This window comes from Pseudophryne corroboree, chromosome 6 (genome assembly GCF_028390025.1).
Source record: "Pseudophryne corroboree isolate aPseCor3 chromosome 6, aPseCor3.hap2, whole genome shotgun sequence".
NCBI lineage: Eukaryota > Metazoa > Chordata > Amphibia > Anura > Myobatrachidae > Pseudophryne > Pseudophryne corroboree.
Genome location: NC_086449.1, coordinates 746161055 through 746179095, shown reverse-complemented (window position 1 = coordinate 746179095; position 18041 = coordinate 746161055). Strand labels below are relative to the sequence as shown.

Below are 18041 nucleotides of genomic sequence, written 5' to 3'. Positions count from 1 at the left end.
TTTCCACCTAATCGCTCTGTTGCGAAAAACGACAACGAGCGAACAACTCGGAATGACCACCATTGACATCCCAACAATGAAACGTAAGTAAAATAAAGTAGTTTAAAAAACAAAAACAAAAGGAAAACAAAATGCATAAACACCACAATATACAAAAAACAAACTTTAATAAATCAAAATAAAATGATTTTGTGCCTGTACCTTAAGATATGAACCTTTTGGGGTAAAACACTTAAAGGGTTTCTTGTCTTCCGGTACACCATCGTCTGGAAGTTTCTGCCGTTTTTCTGCAGCTTCAGCTCTTCTCCTTTCTATTTCTTCCTTAAGCCTCTTCTTTTCTTCCTAAAATAATTTATACAAACAGCACTGGTTATGTATTAAAGAGAAGTATTTTTATTTTTCTACATCAGGGATTCCTAATTACAGTCCTCAAGGCACACTTTACAGTCCAGGTTTTAAGGATAGCCATACTTGGGCACAGGTGAATTAATTAGCACCTCACTTATTGTGATTTAACCATCTGTGCTCAAGCATGGAAATCACTAAAACCTGGACTTTTAGTGTGCCTTGAGGACCGAGGTTATGAATCACTGTGCCACATGGAAGTCACCTGAAAGTGGTGTGACATAGAAACCTAGAATTTAACAGAGAACCACTTAGCCAGTCTAGTCTGCCCCTTTTTTATCTTTTGGTAACCTCAACCCTATTTGAGCCAAATTTCTTTGTAAGGATAAATCGTTTTTTTTTTTTCTTTTTATGATGGTTAATTTTCTTTTTTTCTTCTTTCAGGAGATATATGCACTAAAGTGTAGAGTTGCTGTGTTCGTAGCCAGGTACCGATTATGCACATGTGCAGTACCCGTTCTGTACAAGCACAAACTGGTCCTGTGATGACAGCTGCAGGACGGCATCAGACTGTCAGTGATTGACAGTCTAATGCTGATTGGAGGTGGGGTTTCTTGGTGTTGCCGCCGATGCAGGGAAGGGATGAGACCAGGATTTCTGTCAGAGGAAGGAGATTTCCTGTCATCTAGGTAGCAGCTGCAGCAGCCAGTTTGCGTGTTCCCATGGGTCACGCAGCCAGCCAATGGTGTTAGAGTTGACCCGACACTATGTCCTTGGACGCAGGTCGGATCAGTAATGCAGCAGGAGGGCGTGACTCCTCCTGCTACATTACCATATTACAGCTATTGCTGCTGCTTCTATGTAAGCTGCAGTGATAGCAACTCCAACCACATCTGAATGACCCCATGAGTCATTTTTGTTGATCGTTGTGACAGGATTGAAAAATCAAATCTTTATAATGTACTCATTGCTAATAAAAATTTGTTACCATAAGATATGTGGAAAGAACAAAATGATTGTTTAGTGGACAAAATGGCTGCCTCTGCCATCTGTAGTGACTGTGTCCTACCTCTTCTTTGGCTTTTCTCTCTGCCTCTTCCTGCTTCTTCCTCTGTTCCTCCTCTTCCATAATTTTCTTTCGTTCCTCACGTCTTTTCTTCAGCTCCTCCAGCTCCATGGAGGCTTCCTGCTGTTTCTGTTTTAACTTCTCAAAGTCTCCGGTTTCCGTCTCACCTCTGCGGCGCCGCAATTCATCCACTTTCTTTCCTGCTTCCACCTTGGACCCAGAGTCTGCCTCATCAGTGCTTGGCTGACCTTTCACACCACTAAAAAATACAACATAAAATAAAGATATACAGGAAACCGAAATGCAAAATATATTGTAAACACATATGTGTAATGCCAAAAGCTTGAAGCAAGTTTAATCTGTGGGGATTCTGACCATCGGGATCCTGCGGTCGGTATTCTGACAGCCGGCATCCCGAATGCCGGTATTTCAGCCCCAACCCATTTACAACGTATATTCATATGGCCCTAAAATAGTCTAGATCTCATTTCAAGTGTCAGTAAGACTTGAGTCTAAAGGTTAAAAAGCAATGAAAGAGGCACTTGGTTCTGTATTTACACCTGCTGGCCACAAGTAGTACTGCTGAAGATTTTATAGATACGCCATTATAAATACACCAGTGCACCCCATGTTGCAATACAAGGGGTGCAAACTTCTGGGTTTTTTGTGTTTTTTTTACAGTGCAATTTAGATTTCAGTTTGGACATAACCCACCCAAATCTAACTCTTTCTGCACATGTTACTTCTGTCCCACCTGCAGTGCAGCATAGTTTTTACCAAGTTACCCAGTTACTTGATCTTTTTTGTGCAGAATCAACACCTACATTGTATTAAAAATATTTTTATTTCATTTGAATGGAAAGTGATACAGAGTGGGAAAATCTGTGTTTTATACATATACACAAAAAACTATTTGGAAAACATGGGAAAGATGTATTATGGACCTAAGTAGCAGAATTTGCAATCCTTTGGATCGCATGCTGGGGATCGCCCATCGCAGGGCAAGGCCGCCCAGCATGCTAAACCCCCCCCTTGACCACGCTGAAATTGCGGTCGCACCGTAATTTCAGTGTGATCGCTAAACATAGGGTAGCCTCCTGCTGGCACAGCCTGGCTGCGCCCGCAGGAGGCCCGCTGCCATTTTAGTGTGACATCATGCAGCCGCCTCGATAATGCCCACGCCACGCCCCCGGTTCGTGCCACCATTTTTACGCCCGCCCCCGCAACGCTCCATCTCTGCCTTGGAAACGGAGCGTTGCTACCCCTCCCCGCGAACGCCTCTGTCTGATTGACAGGCAAAGGCGTTTGCATTTTCTGTGAGGTGCCCACAGTAAACGCGGGATCATGCGCAGGACGGGCACTATCCATGCGCCCGCGGGGCAATCGCAAAAATTCCGGTTGGATCGCTCTTTGCGATCCAACCTGAATTAGTCCCTATGTCATATAAATCGCATTTTTATTAAGGTCTCATCCGCGTGTATGACCTTTTTGAAGCTCAATACGGGTTCCATATCACTCCTACTGTGCATGCATAAACCTATACACAGTCCTGCTTTGTGCTATGTATGTCTTGTTGGGTTCTGTAATGCATTTCCCTTTGTTCAGCTTATACTGGATACACAGTAGATTTAAATCAATAAAGGACCTGCGTAAAGAGTCAGCTGGCCAAAAACAATCTAGACTGGATTTAAAAGTAAGATGTTCCTGGCATGGGAATGATAGGCTTTTACTATTCATTGGAACTGTTCTGTGAAAAAATTAACAGAAGCCATATAAGCTACAGCAATTCGGCTTTCCCAAGCCTTTCTTGGGTCAAAGATGACAAGTTCATTCCAAGCCCTTTATAATTAGAAATAAGAAGTGTCATCCAGCAGCTGTGGATTCTGGATAAAAATGGCAGCAGGGACATGTATAGAAGCAGGATGGAAAGGCTAGTGGTCAGACATCAGATAGGCATTTTATACTAGTAACAGGGCCGGACTGGCCATCTGGTACTAATGGCACATGAGCAGGTGGGCCGATTCGGTCCCTCAGAGAGCTGGGAAGGCCCCCATGACTCGCGGCACCCCCCCCGTACATCGTGGCTGCGCGGCCCCGTGACGATCGCACGTGCGGTCACAATTGCCCGGGCTGATTTAGAGCCCCAGTCCGTCGCTGACTAGTAATAACTGATAACAAGCACACATATCACATTCTACGGATACACGAGTACGGGAATGTAGCCTACAAATTTCCAAATAAAGAAGAGACAAAAATAAAAGGTCTAAAATTATAAATAGTCAAATGTGCAAATCTCACAAAACATACTTTAAAAAGTGCCAGTACAGACAAAAAGGGTATTTCAGCATTTTGACCGCCCTGTTTTGCAGAAATGCTATGTTTGAAATGCTGCCATGTAAATAAAGCGGGTGTGGATCATAAGGTCTACAGTAACTAGGTTGCCAGTCATTAGGTCGACCACTATTGGTCGACAGTGACTAGGTCGACACCTGAAATAGGTCAACACGGTTATTAGGTCGACATGTACAAGGTCAACATGAGTTTTTAATATATTTTTTGGTGTTGTTTTCTTTGTAAAGTGACCGGGTATCTCTGACTGGTGCACCGTGTCCCCTTGCATGGCTCGCTTCGATCTCCATGCTTCGGGCAAGGTGACTATTCCCAATCATAGTCCACGTGGATCATAAAATATGTAAAATAAAAATAAAAATTTTTTTTTTTAAAAACTCACGTCGACCTTTGCCATGTTGACCTAATAACCATGTTGACCTAATACATGTCGACCAATAGTGGTCACCCTAACGAGTGTCAACCTAAGTGCTGTCCGAACTAAAGACCGGATGCCACATAAAGCACATGTGTGTAAGGATATGCATTAATGAACTCTAGCCTAGGGCGATTGAAAAGTGTGTTTCCTGTGTTTATAATTTCTCCAATAGGCGGCAGAAAAATCCAAGTGGTCTCAATGAGCCTGAAAAATGGAAACAACGTTTTTTGAGACTAGAGGCATGGGAACATCTAGTTTTACCAGGGACGTAACTACAAAACTTTGATGTGAGAACTATGGGGGTCATTCTGAGTTGATCGCTCGCTAGCATTTTTAGCAGCCGTGCAAATGCATTGTCGCCGCTCACTGGGGAGTGTATTTTAGGTTAGCAGAAGTGCGAACGCTTGTGCAGCAGAGCGCCTGCAAAATCTTCTTGTGCAAAACAAGACCAGCCCTGTAGTTACTCTTCGTGTGCGTTGATTCTAACGATGGAGGGACGGCTTTTGACGTCACACACCCGCCCTGCGTTCGCCCAGCCACGCCTGCGTTTTTCCAGGCATGCCTGCGTTTTTCTAAGCACTCCCTGAAAACGGTCAGTTGACACCCCGAAACGCCCACTTCATGTCAATCTTCCTGCGTTCGGCCGTGCGACTGGAATCTTTGTGCAAACCCACAATGCTCATTGTACCCGTACGACGTGCCTGCGCAATGCGGTGCATACGCATGCGCAGAAATGCCGATTTTTAGCCTGATCGCTGTGCTGCGAACAACAGCAGCGAGCGATCAACTCGGAATGACCCCCTATGTATCATGGGGAGATGTATTAAATCTTTGAGAGAGATAATGTGGCGAAAGATAAAGTTCCGACCAATCAGCTTCTGTCATGTTACAGGTTGTGTTTGAAAAAAATTACAGCTAGGAGCTGATTGGTTGGTACTTTATCTCTCTCCAAGGTTTGACGCATCTCTCCATCCATCTGCACACTTCCAGCAGTGGAAGATAATTGCATATCCCCTCTTACAGCCTGCATATGTCCCTTGGTCCCCTTCTTCCAGTGCCCGGGATCAGTGACACTTCCCACCTACAGTGAAAGTGGGAGTAATTGCATAGTGAAATATCACTAAGCGATTTCTCCTGTAGCCACTAAGGATCTGATTGTAAAGGGAGGTACAGCAAAGAGAGATTACCCAGCTTCCTAGTGTGGAATGCCGAGGCGATGGCACAATTGCTTCCCCGAAGCTACCTCTCTCTAGCTTGAGAGGTATCTGCTGCCTGGGGGAGGTGCCGGGTGCATAAGTAGGACCTCATCTGATACTGTTTTTAATCATCAAACTCCTTACACAGTGAATGCAGGGAAACAACACATGGGGAAATGGCAATGCTAGACCTTCTTATGTGGAAATAGTCCCTGTTGGTCGGCATGCCGACCGTCGGGATAGTGAGGGGGCGGGATGTTGGTGGAGGTCTCCCGACCGACGGTCGCCTGAATAGTGAATACCACCCTCAAGCTATGTACACACTATACAATTATCTGCCAGATTATCTGCCAGACCTAGCTGGTTGGAATGGAAATCTGGTAATGGATGAGAGCAAATGACAATAGACCATTTGCTCCCAAACACTGCAAAACAAAATTTGTGTTTAACCAATTTGTCTGAACGACAGGTTTTGTTTGTTCTCCAGTGTTTGGGAGCAAATGGTCGATAGTTACTTATTCTCATCCATTACCAGATTTTCATTACAATCAGCAAGTTCTGGCAGATGACCTGCCAGATAATTGTATAGTGTGTACATAGCTTTAGGGTGGTATTCAGGTGACCGGCGGTCGGGAGACTGACGGTCACATGACCACCACCAACATCACACCCCCTCACTATCCCAACGGTCGGCATGCCGACCAACAGGGACTATTTCCACTCGTGGGTGTCCACGACACCCATAGAGCGGGAATAGAACCCGTGGTGACTGCAGGTCACCACCGAGCCTGCAGCGTGGCGAGTGCAGCGAGCCCACAAGGAGCTTGCTGCATCCGCCTCTCCCCGCCGTGATCCCGGCGTCTGTATGCTGCTGGGATCCTGGCATCAGTATGCTGACCGCCGGTCAGCCATGTCACACCCCTAGCTTTACACCTGTCTGAAGAAAAGCAATGAACTGAGGGGCAATAGGAGGTTGGAAAACAATGGAGACTGGAACTCCCCTCAAATGCAGATGTATTCTGTTGCAGCAAACAGCCCCTCTCAGCGAGCCAGGTCCCATGAGACTCTGCTTGCACCAAGAATAATTTTCACACTTTTTTTTTAAATCTAATAGTGCGTCTTAGTCGCAACATGATGTGACTAGCATGCACTAGCAGAGACTGTGCTGATTAATTTGATATGTAAAACTATATCTACAGTATGTGCGACTTAGTCTCTGAATCTGTATAGAGTGCTACAATGCAGGTTTATTGTGCTACATATACAGACTCAGTCACACACAGATACTGTATATAAGTGTCGCATATCAAGCTAAACAGCACAGACTCGTTGTGCATCCTAGTCATATCGCATTGCGACTAAGATGCATTTTCCTCTGAAAAAGACACTTAGTCACATGAGACCTGTCGGCTAACTCCCACCAGGCATCTTGCGATGTACGCGTATTGAGGCTACATTGTAATCCCTAAATTATCATTATTATCATTTAAAGCAAAACATACATATTGGAGAGACTTTTATTACCCAAACTTGTCAATATGCTTGAGCTTCTGTGGTGAGACTTCATGTAAACTTTCACCATTTTGAGATTTGTTGTCAGGAAATCCTTTTTTCCGCTCCCAGTTGGCCTTTAATTCATCCTTAGGACCCTTATCTTTAATAAATTTTGCATCCTTAACCTGTTAGGAAGAGTTATAAGGCCAAGAAGACAGAAAGTAAGTTAGTTAGTTGCAGAGCATACTGCAAGCAATATCCTATAAATCTATAACTCTGATTGATCAATAACTTAATACACACTTTAATAAATAATAAAAAGGGGTGAATGATTGATTAGCCAGATGTCACCTCCAATCACGTCAGCTCGTTTTTTGCAGCCAGCTCCAACTCCCGACCGTTTTTAAAGTGTGGCGACTGCTGTTTCATACACTCAGCAGTTGGAATGCATAGGAGTGATTAAACCAAATTAAAAAGCTCTTCCCTTCAACATACACTGGGAGTAGCAATGTTTTTTTGTCAAAACGAGTACACAATTCACTAAGAAGAAATAAACGCCTTATGAATATTGGGCAAAATGTGCTTTAGTGATGTCACACATTTCTAGGGAAAAGAGAGGATAGTGTCTTGTCAGCTGAGAATCTGGCTGCCTCCATGTACTGTATATAGGCAACAAGCTTTAAGCAATATTTTAATACCATACATAAATTGGCTATTAGAACATTTTGTTCACAAAAAATAAGTTTAGAATTGTTGTGATCAGGGATTGCTTCATCTTGGGCCCATACATCAGGCTGTTATCTGGAGTATCCGGTCTTTAGGTCGACAGTCATTAGGTTGACCACTACTGGTCGACATGCTTTAGATTGACATGGTCTTTAGGTCGACATCAGTTTTTCACAATTTTTTTTCATTGTTTGAACTTTTGCATATTTTACGATCCACGTGGACTACGATTTTGAATAGTAACCTTTGCGCGAGGGAACACGGAGCACTAATAGGGGTTTCCGGTCACTTTATGAAGAAAACAACACCCCAAAAAATAAAATAAAACTCACGTCGATCTTTTCCATGTCGACCGTGTCCACCTATTTCAGGTGTCGACCTAGTCACTGTCGGCCGTTATCGGGGCAGTTTCCTGTTCTGACAATGCTTGTGCCGGGGGACCAGGGAAATCTAACATGTTAGAAAATCTTGATTCACCGATTACAACCAAAAAGTTATTGAGATCGGCGAGAGTTGGATTTTTAACATGCAGTGTTTTGCCAATTCACCAACGGATTGACTATCATCGATGTTTGCCGTTTTTAGTCGCCGATTGGCAATTCAGCGTTGTCAGGACAGGGAATCATCCCGTAGATGTATAAGCCCCACAAAGGAGTTCTGCTAAACAGTGTATGTTTGCGAGGTCATGTTGGGAACGACAGAGATCACATTGAAATGCTTTTTAGTAGATTTTAGACAGGATGCACCAAATGATAGAAGTCTTTTACCCCAACATTCTGCTTAAAGCATTTCATGTCACAGTTGCATACAGTGAAGCCGATATGCAGTCAGTATATTTGTTAGCAGGTACTGACAATTAGATATCTCACTGTCACAGCGGTAGGAAAAACACGATCATCAAACTATTTTCCGAGGGACAGATCAGATCTAACAACCAAGGACAGACAAGGAAACATTTTTCAACCTGCACTATAATAATAAAAAAAAGAAAGTACTTTCCTTGGCAGTGGTACCTGAGTCAAACCCCTCACATTCTGACTTCTGAAACCAAATTACACCCAAACATTGATCAGTCTCCCTTTATAAATCTGTAGTGACAGCTAGAACGTAGGTGGCTTTGATACTTACCATATTGTAAGGCACCATTTGCACCATTGTTTGCGTTTCTAATAAAATGTAATGCAGAAAATTTTGTTGAAGTGTACAGAACAATCGGTTGTTTTTCGCTGATTAACATGTTAGTCTTTGAGTATTACAAGGGATTTGTTATTGTATTGTCCAAGTTATTTGTAAAATGTAAGTGTTATTTCTGTATGTAAAATATTTTAAAGTATAGTTTAGAAACTGTTAGAACACTGAGTAGAGTGAAAACGGAAAAAACAGGTTGAGAAAAGGGAGACTTGAACCTAAGAAATAACAATTAAATGTCCACTATAGCTCGTGCCTTGGTGGAAGATGTTTCAAACCCTGGAAAGAGATAAAGGGGCAGTTTTACAATGAGTGATATTCTTATCACTAGTTGCAAATGGTGCTCCAGCCAATCAGCTCCTAACTGTCATTTTTCAAGCACTTGATAGTTAGGAGCTCATTGGCTGGAGCACCAGTTAACATTCGTAACAAGTGATAACAAGAATATTATAATTTTTTTTAAATCTACCCTAAAGTACAAACCAATCCGCTTCTGTAATTTTTCAAAGATTGGAGCTGATTGGTTGGTACTTTATCTCTTCAAAGTTTGTTCCATCTCCAGCTTACTCCTTGTTGTACACAAAATTTAGGAAAACTGTTGCAGGAATAAATTGCTGTTACCCAGAGCAACCAATCAAATTTTCCTAGTGCAGAAAATGAAAAGAAACATTTGGCCGGTTGGCATGGGTTAGATCACCAGCTCCTGTGCCCAAGCTTTCATAAATGTCTCTGAATTACTTCCTAGTTCAAAATAAGTTGGGTACACCTAACACGGAGCATGAATGAGGTAGGAGGCAGTGGTCACCATTTTCCTCCATTTACGCTTAGCCTCTATGGCCAAAGAGTTCACAAAACCCATTTATCATAGAGACCAGAAGACATTTCTGGCAGGGTTTAAGTTGCCTACATGAACCAACAGATGTAAGATAGAGTAGAGCTGGGCCTGACATCACAATGTTCATGAACCAGTTTGATTGAATATTCACGTCACGTCTTCAGTGCAGTTGTCCATGTTTAGATGCTCAGATTTGGTATGTGATTTCCCAGCCCTTCCAATTTTAAGCTTGCCTACACAAGGACACTGAAGGTGTTGGTTGAGCTTAAATACTCTGTGACGCTGGCATCATTCTAATGCTGTGATTGGCTATATACGTTTTTTCTATAGCCTTTTCTACTTTATCTACTGCACATGTGTACAATCCCAGTTAAGGATTTCTTTGAAGACAAATGTAACGAGTGCTCTAATTCTAAGCAACATTCTCTCCACACAGACAAAAGAAGATAAAACATAACCAAAAAAAATCTAAAAATATAAGAAAAAGAAAGAAAAATTGTCAAACGTTTTACCTCCTCTTTTCTGAAGCCTGCTCGCACTTTCTCATCTTTTTCCTTTTTAGCTTCAAACTTATTTTCTTTGTCTTCTCCCTTGTCATGTTTAAGGTTGACATGTGACTCTAGAAAATGGACTGTTTGTGTACGTGCAACATTGATCTCAAGGTGCACTTTTTTTGCAGGCAAATATAGTGCTGGACAATAGCAGCGTGCTGAATAGTGCATTGCTGCCTGCAGCACAGCTGGACTTATTTATAACTAGGACTGACCTGTTTTTTTTCTCAGAGCAAAATGTCTAAAAATGTGAGACTTGTGTAGAACTTCTTTTATAGAACCTGCTTTGCAAGTCACATTCCATGATTCCGGAAAATAAATAAACTGTCAATAAGTTCCCCATCCCCTGACCTATAACACCACAGGGCCACAGACCCCTTTAAGTTGGGAGTGAAGTATCAGCTCTAAAAACTATTCCAACTCATCCCGTAGATTCTGCTACTTAAATAAAGCGTGTACTGATAATCTGTATAACTTTTATGATGTTCTACTTAGATGATTAAATTAGCAGATAGGAATAATACTATTTAATACTGTTCAATAATAATAATGAACCATTAGAGGCCTTTCAGTAATTGTTCATTACGATTAATAGCAACAGTTTTCATGGGAACATTCTTTTCCATGTTCTAAAAGCTGAAATGTAAACAAACATATACATAGAACTATTCTAGAGGCAAGGTTAGGACCATGGGGAAAGCATCATCAGATTTCTTATCAATAAATCAACTTTATACTGTTAATTTGCAAATATTACAAAATATATTTTAGGTGTCCATTCAGAGCCATTTTCAGGGATACAACATACTGTATCTATTTATACAAATTTATGGAGATATATAATCCAAAATTACCATTGGTCGAAGTACATTCTTGTGGCTTTTGGTGGGATATCATTAAAACATTACTCTGTAAACAACATTGTAATGTAGGTATTATTTTGGTTGGCACATAATGAAACCTAAATTGCTCCATTACTCAATCGTGCCATACTGTACAGAGTAGGTCACTGATTATTTAGACTTCATTTCCTGCTTTCTTTAGCTATTTTACTTTGAAATGTCCTTTAAAATGTTGTCCATGCCAGTTGATTAATACCCTAATGAAGCGCCATATTGCCGTGGCCTGCCCAATGAGAGACTGTGCATTAGACTTCATGGAAGCTTGTGATACACACCCAAACGCTTGTTGTAACGTGACCAAACACCACCAGTGGCCCCCAAAATGTGACCCTCAAAAATCCAGTTAAGCTTCACATGCCTGGTTGGTCCCTTGCCATAAGGGAAAAGGAAGCTTAGTCATGCCGCTCTAGCAGTGAGAGGTGTAAGCAAGGTGTTAATGTGCAAGCAAAAACCCCAGCTTTCAGCAAGACAAGTTCACAAGGAAGTGGTAGTAAATGTAACAGAAAAACATGGGTGTGAGTGAGGTCCAAAATTTTGGCTGCCATTCCATTTTCAAAAACACAGGTGCAAAAAGTGCTGTGAAACAAATGTACCTGCTTCCTCAGGAAGGCTGGCTGGCTCTTTTCCTCCACCTTCTTTTCTTTTACCTGTTTGTCATCAGCTTTCTTGTCTTTTCTCTCTTCTGCCTTGAATTTGTCCTCTTTTTTTTTTAGAGACTCTAACCTAGCCTTCTCCTCCGCTGCCTTTTTTTCTTCTGCTTTCTTCCTTTCCCGCTCTTCTGCTGCCTTTTTTTCTTCTGCTTTCCGCTTTTCCTCTGCCTCTAGTCTTTTCCTTTCCTCCTCTGCTCTTTTCTGCTCTGCTTTGAGTTGTTCTTGAGCCCTTCTTTCTGCTGCTGCCTTTACCTCCGCTGCCTTCCTCTCTTCTTCCTGACGCTTCTGCCTCTCTCTCTCCTCTGCCTCAGCTTTCTCTTTCTCTCGCTGTTCTGCCTCTATCCTTTCCCTTTCCTCTGCAGCTTTTCTCTCAGCTTCAACTCTTTCCTTCTCTGCTGCCTCACGTTTTGCTTCTTCCTCAATCCTTTCCCTTTCCTCAGCCTCCTTTCTCTCGGCCTCAGCTCTTTCCCTCTCTTCTGCCTCTCGTTTAGCTTCTTCTTCTTCAATTCTCTCTCTCTCCTCTGCTTCTCTACGTTTTTCTGCGTCTTTCTCCTCCTGCTCCTTTTCATTGTCTTGTCTAAATACCTCAGCCTCTATTTGCACTTCCCCATCTGTATCGAATCTAGAAACTTCTACATTTTTAATCTGGAAAGTCACTTCTACCTGATTTTCCTCTATGAGAGGTTCCTCAGGTGCCTCATCCTGTAAATTCTGCTCGACCTCCTCTTGATCTGTTTCTACGCGTTCCACCTCTTCTTTCCTATCATTCTTCTCAAATGAAGTGTCCACTGTTTCAGTCTCTTCAACTTCATGCTGTACTTTATGAGGTTGAGTGTCATTTTCTTTAGGAGCGACATCATTAACTTCAACCTCCTCTGCTCCATTTCTGTTGCTTTTCGAGATTGATGAGCTTTCATTAGTTGTTATAGATATGGTTGGATCAAGCTCCTTCTGACGTTCCATTGCCTCTTTTAGGCGCTTCAGTCGCCGCTCCTCTCGTTTGGCCAATCTGTCCAACAATGCAGCTTCATCTTCCGTTGAAATATCAGCATTTGTTATTGAAGTAGATCTGTTCTCTTCTACTGTGATGCTGTAGAAAAAGAAAATTGAAATTGATACAACAGAAAATACAGTAATGTACCATAATTGGCTGCCCCGTCTCCTTCCCCAATCAGCAACACTAATCAATGTAGGTAATTTGGAGAATTAAGCAAGTGATTAGATTTGTGTATTACTGAAAAAAAATGACAAAAAAAAAATCACATGAAAAAAATGCCCTGTAATATGAAATAATGGGGCACTCATAATTCAGGTCCGTTGAGTAACATACAATCGGGTTTATTCCAAGAGACAGGCACCCGATCACTAGAGGTAGATTAGTGGTGGCTGTATAGCATTTAGTTACATATGGAACAAGCTACTTGCTACCTAAGCAAATTTCAAAAAGGGCAGGGATAGTTTATTGGAAATGTCTTATGTCTTAGAGAGGGAGATATATGAAGCAGTGAAGAGTAATGAGCCAGTGGAGAAGTTGCCTATGGCTACCAATCAGCTTTAAGGTAACATATTTCAAGTGCATTCTATAAAAAAATAGATGGCAGCTGATTGGTTGCTATGGGCAACTCCTCCACTGGCGCACTTCTTCACTCTTTTCACCTCTTCATACATCTCCCACTGAATTAGTTATACTGGTTGAGTGACAAGACAGAGATGTATCGTTCTGTAGATGGTAGAAGGCAGTTGTAGAGGTCCATAGTTAGAAAAACATTCAACGCTTTAATGATATCTTTATGAGAGATTTATCTCCGATTGTGAGGCGCCTGTGTATGCAGAGAACCCATCCTGTGCATGTACAGAAAGCGTCCTGCATTGTTGCACTCAGTGCTCACTGAGCCGCAGCCATTTCTAGGTTGTGCCAGATGAACCATTAAAATCACTTTGGTGTAGTTGGCTGATAGGGTCCATCTGCTGTCATCTTCCAAATTCATTTAGAAACATTCCAAATAACGACAGGACCCCAAAGATGTACTAATGCGATTGTCATGGTTAGTTTTGTAAAACAACCCAAAAATGAGAAATAGAATGTAGACTTGTCATGAAAACATGGCTACTATGTTCAAATTAAGGGCGGCATCCAATTAGCCACAGTAATTTACCTTGGCAAATTGGTTCGCCGGGGGCAATCCTATTAGCCCCGATCACCGGCGCTTATTTTCCCCGATGCCGGCACTCATCGGGGATTGCGAAGCAAAATCCTCTATAAGTGACTCTTTTTTACACGGTAAGTGCTGTGTAAATACATGCAGTAGGTCCACGTTTTTTCACGGACCCTATGTATTTTCGTGGTTTTTTTTTCTCGTGAACGAATTGGATAAAGGTGATAAAAAAAATCAGTGTTAAAATTTTAAAAAATTGAGAAAACTCCCCATTTTTCGCGGCCGCAGGATCATCACGGCTAACTGGATACCGGCCAAAAGGTCTAAACTGCTCTCTAGTCCACTGAAAATTTCAATTTATCCAAAAATAAATCTAAAGCCCCACAATCAAAGTAATCCCCGAGGCTCATAGCTGTGCCTCAAGGTTTGGGGGAAATATTTAGAACATATTTTTATATTCATGGTTAATGACACTGGGTTACTGTAGTGTAAGGGTCCTTGAACATATAAATAAAGCTGAAATATTTGCTTGAATTGCTTCATGTACAGTCATTTAATGTAAATAAAGTTTGACGTACAAGCAGACGGCAACTTTTAACCTCCCTTTCAACTTGCTGCCATATTTACATTCTTAAGGGTGACTGGAGATAGTCTGACTTCCTGTTCTCCTGTTGCAGACAGTTGGCTGTTCATGGTACGGTTTTCCCATGACTTTTTACAAAACAAAGTGTGATGAATTTGGAGTGAACACACAACACCTCCAAATAATGCAATATATTATTTTGCATTACATTGCACAGGGTGGTCCAACTCATTTTAAATATCACAGTGCATCTCCTTTAAACATTCCATGTATCAAGCCTTGGAGAGAAATCAGTTAGAGAGAGATAAAGTACCAACCAATCAGCTCCTGTCACTTTTCAAGCACAGCCTGTAAAATGACAATTACAAGCTAATTGGTTGGTATTTTATCTCTCTCCACGGCTTGATACATCTCCCCCACAGAATGTGAAATGTAAAATCTGGGTTTAACCTACCTATTCTGAGAGTTAACTTTGTGTCCTTCTCCATCATCCTTCTGCAGCTGTTGTCGTTCCTGGCGAGCGCGCCGGCGCCTTTCCCTGGCGGCTTCTTCCTCGTCATCGTCATTTCTCTGATAGGTTACTCTGCAATAAAAGCCAAACCAGGTTTACAATAAAATAGATAAAACAACAGGACATTCCAATGCACATTTCATTTTTTTTACAGTGAAATCAAGAGCATAGTAAATGTTAAAATCACTCATATTTAGCCCATCGCTTGACGTTGAGACAATATAATGAAAACATCATTAGATGTTATACACTTGTATAGATCCCTGAGCAAACAACAACATATCACTGCAGAGTATGAAACCATATTAAAAAAACACTTGAAAAAAATATTGAGGATGCATTTGTCAGTTATCTCTGATTTCTGGAGAGAGTCCAATGTTTAAGAGATTTGTCGCTGGTTGGAAATATTTACAAATTTAACTGAATTGCTGGATGTCATCACTACAGTTATTCTACCAGTTTAATTAATACAAAGGTATGAGAGATGACTTCTTAAAATTTAGCAAAATTTTATTATAATTATGGCCGGTGGTCAAGGAACATTTTGCAAGTGTGTACCCTGTATCCATATATACCTTGTGTGTACCCATGCCTACAGTAGACTGTAATAAAACTTTATTATGATCATGTCACGTGGTTACTCAGTTGATCCTGGCAACCAATTGGAACATCAGAGACACTACTTGAATGCTTTCTACACAGATGCCAGTTACCAGTGCAACGTCACTTCTACAGATGCCCTCCTGGCTTGGCAGAACTCTGTGCCTTCAAGGTCAGTGTCCCTGCTTTTGGTCCCAGCCCGGTTATGGGCTGCGCATTACCACTGACCACCGGGTTACCTGTTACGTATTACCTGTTCCAGATTGGTTACCTGTCATGCATTACTGGTTCCAGCCTGGTTACCTGTTGTGCATTACTAGTTATAGCCCAGTTAACTGTTGCTCATTACTGGTTCCATCCCGGTTACATGTTGCATATTATAGGTCCCTGCCTGGTTCACCTGTTACGCATTAACTACCCCAGCCCGGTTACCTGTTATGCATTACCGGTTACAGCCAGGTTATCTGTTATGCATTATTAGTCCCGGCCTGGTTTACCTGTTACACATATTACCAGTCCCAGCCCGTTTCCTCTGTTACACATTACCGGTGTCAGCCAGTCTCCTATTGCATAGTACCGACACTCTTCAGTACAAAGGGGGAGATGTACTAAGCCTTGAAAAGTGATACATTTCACAGTGATAAAGTGCCAGCCAATCAGCTCCTAACTGCCATGTTACAGGCTGGGTTTGAAAAATGACAGCAGCTGGTTGGTTGATACTTTATCACTTTTCAAGGCTTAGTACATCTGGCCTATATTCCCTTCTGCCTCTATGAAGCCTAATAAAGCCTCCCAGCTCTCTCCGTGTAGCCTCCAGTCCAGCTTCCACCTCAGGCCGCAATTTGAGTACAGAAACTTCCCCAACTCTGATACTAAAATTCTGACCATAACTTTATGAAGAACATTATTTTAGAGTCTCCAGCAGCTACAACTCGGAACACCTGTAGAGGACATGTCTGGAGTAGATGTAGAGCACCCAAGTGAGATACCATTTAATGGTGACTGCATCCAACCAGTGCAGACACAGCCCAAACAGGAACATACCCAGCTCATAGCTGGGCGGTCTTAGTCATTTATTTCACAAGAACAGTCACTATATTCAGCTATAGGCACAATTCTGGGAATAAGACACACTGAAGTCACCAATGCCAAGAAAAATAAGGTGACATGTAGACTACTTATTACATCAGGTAAAAAAGCCAAAAACAATTTTCAACTTCTCTACCTCACTTATGAGAAATGTTTATTCCAGGCCACAAAAATGTACCATGAACAACAACTAACATACTATCACAACTGATCACACACACACACACACACACACACACACACACACACACACACACACACACACACACACACACTAATTATTAGTTACACACAGTAGAAAGTAAATTTTCATTACAAGGTCATACAGAAAGTAAAATAGCAGCTTTCAAACGCCATATAATCAACAAACTCTTTCAAATTTAGGGCGCGATGTACTAAGCTTGGAAAAGTGATAATTTTACTGTGATAAAGTACCAGCCAATCAGCTCCTAACTGCCATGTCACAGACTGGGATTGAAAAATAACAGTTAGGAGGTGATTGGCTGGCATTTTATCACAGTGAAATTATCACTTTTCAAGGCTTAGTACATCCCGCCCTCAACCTGTAATCCATCACTTCTTGTCTTCATACCGACTGTTCTCCAAAACAAGGGATACAGTTACCTGGCTGAAGCAGTTTTTATCTAGTACAGACACATAATATGCTGCTATATTAAACATGAAGGCCGAAACACCGTAATCTATGTAAAATCTTGGAGCGCTTCTTCCTTGGGCACTTTCCCAAAAATTAAGAGATGTTACTTGTTAAGTTTCAATAAAGTTGTGTTGACCTACACAATAAAATGTTGCAGATAAAACCATTACGATTGCTGGAAAGCTACGTAGCTTGTTATACAGGGTTCTGGGATATACTGTTCTTAGAAGCTATAACTACTATACTAAATTGACTATGTTATTATTCTACCTTTCATTTTTCTGATGCAGCCAATAAAAGAAGAATGACAGAAGGCACTTATTATGCCTGCCAGGTTTTTAAACACATGAGGTCAGCAGACACTGACAGGGTTAATAGTTTCTAGATTTTTGCATATTTACACATTGGTCATATAGTTAGGGGTGGAGTATAGGCCTGTTTTAGGGTATACCCTATGGAACTTTCTAGTTTCTCTTGTCTGACGGACATCCCGCCACATGCCAGAACACAGGTTAGGCTGATTTTACCCTAATGGGCAGGGCCATCTTAACATATGGGCTCACTGGGCAGCTGTCCAGGGCTCCATGATTCTAAAGGCCTTTGAGCAGGGCTGGTGCAGGTAGAGAGTACTGCCCTGCTGCTCTGATTGTGAATTACACATACAGCAGTCTAGCAGCATACTCTACTTGCCTCTCAGGCTCCCAGACTGCAGCCAGACAATGAATGC

At 41.8% G+C, this 18041-nt stretch overlaps 1 protein-coding gene across 8 annotated transcripts in view; it reads right to left on the bottom strand.

Annotated features, from left to right (window-relative positions):
• CALD1 (caldesmon 1) overlaps positions 1-18041 on the bottom strand; it is a 267520-nt gene that overhangs the window by 45185 nt on the left and 204294 nt on the right. For 6 of the 8 annotated variants that reach the window (XM_063928509.1, XM_063928507.1, XM_063928506.1 and 3 more), the window contains 6 exons: positions 14914-15042; positions 11664-12810; positions 10130-10207; positions 6899-7053; positions 1415-1670; positions 202-342 (listed from right to left, as the gene is read on the bottom strand). In XM_063928509.1, coding sequence (XP_063784579.1) covers positions 202-342; positions 1415-1670; positions 6899-7053; positions 10130-10207; positions 11664-12810; positions 14914-15042 — 1906 coding nt within the window. The remainder of the gene's footprint in view (positions 1-201; positions 343-1414; positions 1671-6898; positions 7054-10129; positions 10208-11663; positions 12811-14913; positions 15043-18041) is intronic. The other 2 variants (XM_063928512.1, XM_063928513.1) reach the window with 1 other exon arrangement.